This window comes from Thalia democratica, chromosome 1 (genome assembly GCF_965202585.1).
Source record: "Thalia democratica chromosome 1, ktThaDemo2.hap1.1, whole genome shotgun sequence".
In the NCBI taxonomy this organism is placed as follows: domain Eukaryota; kingdom Metazoa; phylum Chordata; class Thaliacea; order Salpida; family Salpidae; genus Thalia; species Thalia democratica.
Window position 1 is genome coordinate 116,176,735 of NC_139165.1, and position 6,723 is coordinate 116,183,457.

Here is a 6,723-nt window from a genome sequence, read left to right on the forward strand (position 1 = left end):
ATGTTTTATAAGATTTACAAGTAGTTTTAAATTCATGACGAAATGAAATATCTTATTACAAACAACATGAACATTTTATTGAAACAACATAATCATAGTTGATGTTTACAAACAATGAAAATCACATTATTTACAATATGTATTTTAAAAATTTGTCTATATTCTACATACTATTTTCTTATTTTTTTTTTAAAGTACCAACATTATTACGCTCTCCGTAGATCAATTGGTAAGAAATCGTCGTTAGTAAAAAATACATGCGTTTTTGAAAGAGTTGTTGAATAGTACAACAAAACCACAATTTGTCAGTATTGAATGGTGAAGTTTTGTCGTACAAAAATATTAATATAAGAAAAAAACTGTTAATGAATACTTACTTCAAATTTAAGATTTTATGTTTTTCAGTTACAATCTATCCAGAAAACAAACAAACCTATTTTCAAAAAAAAAGACTTAAAAAAATTTCTACCTCGTGCAAAAACTTGCGCACAAAGTAAACGTTAATAAAATTAATATTTTAACTAAAAAAAAATGAGCAAACTTAACAACTTTTGCGCGCGAAAAAAAATAATGACGTCACAAACGGCAAGGGCGTGCTGGTTGGACGTTGGCACCAGAAACGAGAGAAAGTGACGTCACAGAAGCGAGAGAATGGCCCGGGGCAGAGACAACATGCAATATACATTCGAGTATAAAGCAAGAAGGTGCAACAACGGGCTACAATTAGCTGTGAACCAGTTGAAGAAGCTTCCAGTTTGAAAAAGAACATCTACAAGTTAGTCGAACATGTTGTGTACTAAATTCTATGAAGGTTCTTAAAATATTATGTATATAGATAAGTTATGTGCTAAATTCTATGATTATTAAAATATAGTATATCGAATAAGTTAAATAATCTGTTAAAATATAACGTATCTGAATAAAACTAAAATGATTTGAAATAATGTACGGCAGAAATATCTGGCAAGTGACCGTGTTACGATCCTGTAAACAACTCATATAAACCAAATATTATTAAGTTTTTAAAACAAATGTTTTGAAATGAACTCTTAACTTGATGTCCAGTACAATGATTTTTACAAGTTTCATTCTAAACAGTATGATTTTGCAAAACTAAGAGGCCGGTATTTTGTTTTTTAATAAATCCAGACGTCTTTTAGTATTTTTAACCCAAACTGCGTTTACCTGGAAATTGGGAATGAATTTACTATAAAATCAGTAGTTGTAAATATTTTTCAAATTATTATATTTTAATGAAGCCCGATATAATATTTGTTAAAACTTTCCAACTAATATAAAAGTTCTTATTATAATAAAAGTCATCGCACATTAGTTAGAAGCTTTATAGAGTGTTTTCACTCTATGCTTTTTCTGTTATTCAAAAAAACAGGTTTATTTTGTGTAAAAAAATCAAGTTAAGTTTATCTGCTGTAACAGCTAGTATATATTGTTTATTAAACGACTTAAAAAAATGCTGAATATATTTAGTCCTAGGACTTGGTGCACCAAAGCTACTTTCAGTTATCGAGTCGTACACCACTTTGGTTTAAAGTCTTGTGCAGGACAGTCCAGTAGATATTTATTATTTAGATAAATGAGTTTTATTAGTTTAATAATTAAATTTAAATAAAAGTTATATAAACCCGCCGTCATATAGGTTAAATTGGTATATAAAAAAAAGTTACTGTTAGATAATAGAAAATTTATTTTATTCTACAAAATCTAATATTTATTTTAATTCATTTGTTTACACTACCCCAGCAGTTTGCCAAACTTTTTCAATCTTCAATGGTTTACTAGATAAAGAACAAAGAATTCAGAAAACTTTTTATTTAGATTTTGTAATAGATAGTGTTTTATTAAAATGGTACTTGAACTCAATAAACGAAGTTATTAAATATAACTGCAACATCATGAATAATATCGAATATTTTCCGCTTAAGATAATTCTAAAAGGGCTTCATCTTTCACAGTTTATTATTTAATTTCAAGACAATCGAAACTGATTTTTGAAAAAAGGTTCCAAGTCGCCTCGCACCAACTGTATTTTTTTTTGTAGAAAGAGTTTTTAATTTGGTTTATAAAAGGGCTAATATCTTGTCTTTTGACCAGAAATAATCAAAAAAAAATTTTTTATTTCCAGTTGGCCCACTGTATCTTGATTAGAAAGTTTTCCACCCCTAGTTGTTAAAAACTTAGAAGTAACATTTGACCACATTAAATAGAATAATTATTATTAACAAGAGTTGTTTATAGCTTTCTAATACTGTTTATTAACTCTAGAACTGAATGTGGTTGAGTTTATATCTAAGGATTTTTTGATTTATTTAAAGTGGTATGCAAAAGTTAATAAAAAGAGTTTGTTTTTGATAAGATTCAATGAACAAATTAGTCATAATAAAAATAAATTAACCCCATATTTGTTATGTTATTAAATTTAGTTTAACCTTAAAAAGTTGACAATGTTTAATTATATTCAAATTCTATGATGAAAGTATAAGATAAATTAAATTTAAAAGTTTTAAACAAGAAATATTAAAAACAAAAAAGGTTCGGTAAAGTGTAAAAAATATACTAACAATAAAACAATTATTATAGTTCAAACAAATACAATTATTGTTGTTAAAATTAATTTATATTTTATTTAAAGAATTTTTTAAAGTGCAACAATAATCAAAAGATAAAAGAATGAGCAAAATTAAGTTAAAAAGTTTATTTAAATTTATAAAAATGTTGGGATTTATTAAACACTTATAACCTACTTAAATTTTTAATAAAAAGCTTTAACGCTCAATTTAGAACATTAAAAGCTTTTATAAACTAGTTTAGTAGCTTGAAGTATCTTATATTTTTATTAAAGTTACGTGCAATTTGGTTCGTAAAACAGCTTATAAATGCATTTTTCCAACACTAGAAGTAATAAACAGCACTGCAGTAAGTTGTTTTAGTATAGACGGAATATTAACCACCTTCATTTGAAATCACTTGCTCATATTCACCACCAAAGTACTTATGAATTTATTTCACGTCTACATATAAAAAGAATATTTTATGAGAAGTTAATCCCTTTAGTCACAAACACTAACACATTATAAAACAAACTAATAAGTAAACATACGATTATGATAAAACTAATTTTCATTTTACAAGTTTCATGACGCAACGAACTGATAATGACGTCACAACAGAAATGAGAGCCACAGTCGTGTGCGTCTTCGCCGTGGTGTTGGCAAAATATTTTGTGATAAATAAATACTTTTTATGACGCAACAAACTAATTCATGACGTCACAACAGAAATGAGAGCCACAGTCGTGTGCGTGTTGGCCTGCCTAGCGCTTGCCAGTGCCGCCAGCAGCAGAATAGCAGAGATCGTCGGCCAGTCGCTGAGGAACGAGCCGAAGGTGGCCGCGGTGCAGGCCAAGTTCGTGATGAGGAAGAAGCAGGCGCAGACCCAAGCCAACATCATGTCCATGAAGCCCGTCGTCAAGACAAACTACAGGAAGTGCAACTTTGATTCGGACTGCCCCGGGCACCAGGAGTGCGTCAACTACGCGCCGAAACTGTACACTTTGATGCAGGAGACCAAGGCCTCCACCGAGCAGTTCGGAACCATCTACACCCAGATCAAGGCTCAAGACAAGAGGTTTGTGAAAGTTTTGTAAAGTTTAGAATTGAATTTTTTTTAATATTTATTTGTTTTAGATGCAAAGATGTCACCTGCCCGAAGATGCCGGTCAAAACTCCGAGACAACAGATCCTCTTCACGCGAGAGATCCAGCAGTCGGCCGTACGTACTTTTAATTAAGTTACACTGTTCATTATTAAATATTTATTTAATGCACTGACAAGCTCTTTGGCAGAAACTTACTGTGCAAATCTCTGACAATTAATTTTGCAGGCGTACATCAGGGACGCTTACGTGAAACTGAACAAGAGCGGGTTAAACATGCCCCTTCCCCCCAACATCGACATCATCGACCAGCTCACCATGAAGTCCGCCGTCAAGTTCAACACCTTCTGCGACACCGTGCCCGGAATCAGGACCGCCCACGTTTCCGCTACTCCTGGCCTCGACATGAACACCTTCCTGCTGATCTCCCTCCTCGACGACGACTCTTCCTCCTCTTCCCTCTCCAAGCTCCTCCCCATCCTCCTCATGTCGCAAGGAGGCACCGGTATGGGCGGAGACCTCCTCTCCAACCCGCTCCTCTTGATCTCGCTCCTCGACGACGACAGCAAGTCAAGCGATCTCTTGCTCATCATGACCCTCATGAACGGAGGAGGATTGGGCGGTTCCACCGATCTCTTGGGATCTCCTCTCCTTTTGATGACCCTATTGAAGGACGACTCCAGCTCCATTTCGAAACTCCTTCCCATCCTTCTCCTCTCGGGAGGTCTCGGGGAAGGTCTCGGAGGCGGAGTAGTGGGTACAGGTAGACAAGCGGGCGCTTACGGACAACAACCAAACATGATGAGCAACCCGCTTCTCCTCCTTCTCTTGTTGGACGACAACAACAACTCGTCAATGAGCAAACTCCTTCCCCTCATCTTGCTGGGATCCATGCAGTCTTCGGGCATGCCGGGAGGAGCAACCGGAATGAACAACATCCTTCCTCTCATCCTTCTTTTGGACGACAACACCACCGACATCAGCGACCTACTCCTCATCATGATGGTTTCCGGAGGCGGTTTCGGAGGAGGTAATTTATTTTATCATGAGTATTCGGAGTGTTTTCAGTGTGTTAACCAAATATCAAATATTAAATATATATATATATATATAAACTACCTGTACTCAGTATAATAAGTTTGATTTGTTTTAATTTAATTTATATTTAATAGCTCCCGGAGCGCAAGGAGCCGGTGACTTGAACGCTATCCTTCCAATCCTCTTGCTCGGAGACAACTTGGGAGGCGGATTGAACGACACCAAGGACCTTCTCCTCTTCTCACTGTTGTCGCAAGGTGGCATGGGAGGCCAGGCCGGAGGTCTTCAGTCCATCCTTCCCTTCCTCCTCCTCTCCAACTCCTCAGCTTTGAACACGAGCGACACTTTGACCATGATCCTTCTTTTGAGCGGATCGATGGCCGGCGCAGCCCCCGGAGGTTAATTCTGCTTTATACTAAAAACAATTAATAATATACTCAAAAAATATTAATTACTAATATGGTTTTAAATAAATGTACTGACTAGTTTTATGTATCAGGTGTTGGCGGCGCACCCAACATGAACCTGTTGCTGCCACTTCTCCTCGGTGGAGGACTGAACGACACCAAGGACCTCCTCCTCATCATGATGCTCGGAGGCATGGGAGGCGCGCCAGGTGCAGGCGGCATGCAGTCGCTGTTGCCACTCTTGTTGTTGGGAAGCAACGGAACCATGGACACCACCACCCTCGTACTCGTCATGATGATGTCACAAGCTCAACCTGGAACCGTCAGCCCCATCGACGGATCAACCGGCCTCACAGTCGCCCCACAATCCAGTGCGTTTACTAAATATTAGTTTTGAAGCTTAATAATTTTTTTACTTAAGCATTGCACTTACAAGCATTTGTTTAACTTTTTAAGATATGTTTCTACACATACATTTAAGTTAGCAATGGATTCGTTTCTATTGATTCTGTTTCAAAAATTTTGCATAGCCAACTACTTCTCTTACTAAATAGCTCATTTTACAACAAGGTGTTTCTTCTGTGTTATAAGCATTTCAAAATATTATCAATGAAGTTATTTTATTCAAACAGACTTGAACTCGATCTTGCCATTGTTGCTGCTTAGCAAGGACGGAGGATTGGGAGGAAGCGACAACAGCGTCACCATGCTCCTCCTCCTTAGCATGCTGTCACAGGGCACCCCATCAGCCACCTCAGCCGGTCTCGTCGGTTAAACAACAAGTTCGTTTGTTATATATATATAACAAGTTCGTTTTATTTGCAGTTACCGTTGAGACTAACTAAACTTATTTTTTCCTTTAAAATTAAAAAAAAAAAAATTTCTTGCTCAATTGATTTCTTTAGATTTACGTTAAAGCTAATAAAAAAATGTGTGATATCATAAGTTTTAACATGAGTAAGTTGCAAGTTGAAACAAATATGTTGTTTTTTATTTTAAATTCATACAACAAGCTCCAACAATTATTTATACTTAAAATTTTAGTTTTAAACATCTATAAACATAAAAAATGTTCTACAACTAAAATAATATTTCTTTTTAAACAGGTACCGGAACCACAACATATCCTCGGCCATAAAATGGTACTGTGTAGATCTTGATGGTATTATGACGTCATAAATACCGTTAGAATTTGCATGAAAATGGATATTCTTTAGCGAAAAGATAGATAATACTGTGATATTAATTTTTCTTTTCGCTGTTTTTCTTTTGTGTCATTTATTTATTTCCAACTCGCCAAATTGTTTTTTTTTTCAATAAAAGCAAAATAAAAAAACTACAAAATTGAAAAGCTTCGATTCATTTTTAAAAGTATGTAAGTTTCAAAATAATTTTTAGGATACAGTTATTTACGATTGTACATAAAATTTGATGCGTTTAATCTAGCTCGTATGACAGGAAAATATACTTTAAAAATTTAATTAAAAGTATTTTTTACAAACTTGTTTTACAATAAAATTTGCTTGGTAAACTAGTTTTAGAAATCTCGCACAAAAGTAGAAACATAACGGGTTTTATATAATTACCAGAAAGTATACAGAATCCT

General features: G+C 34.7%; 1 protein-coding gene across 1 annotated transcript; it reads left to right on the forward strand.

Annotated features, from left to right (window-relative positions):
* The first annotated feature begins 710 nt into the window (after positions 1-710).
* LOC145828974 (uncharacterized) lies at positions 711-6,461 on the forward strand. Its single transcript, XM_082936722.1, has 8 exons — positions 711-775; positions 3,297-3,645; positions 3,705-3,789; positions 3,901-4,702; positions 4,845-5,108; positions 5,210-5,488; positions 5,750-5,899; positions 6,224-6,461. The coding sequence occupies exons 2-7, from the start codon at positions 3,299-3,301 to the stop codon at positions 5,890-5,892; spliced, it is 1,920 nt and encodes a 639-aa protein (XP_082792848.1). The 5' UTR covers positions 711-775; positions 3,297-3,298; the 3' UTR covers positions 5,893-5,899; positions 6,224-6,461.
* Positions 6,462-6,723: the final 262 nt, after the last annotated feature.

What these genes read in the sequence shown, in the direction of transcription:
- LOC145828974 (XM_082936722.1), top strand. Translation starts at nt 3,299, where the DNA reads ATGAGAGCCACAGTCGTGTGCGTGTTGGCCTGCCTAGCGCTTGCCAGT. An exon ending in GAGAGATCCAGCAGTCGGCC is followed by an intron (nt 3,790 to 3,900) that starts GTACGTACTTTT and finishes TTAATTTTGCAG; the next exon opens with GCGTACATCAGGGACGCTTA. An exon ending in GGCCGGCGCAGCCCCCGGAG is followed by an intron (nt 5,109 to 5,209) that starts GTTAATTCTGCT and finishes TTTATGTATCAG; the next exon opens with GTGTTGGCGGCGCACCCAAC.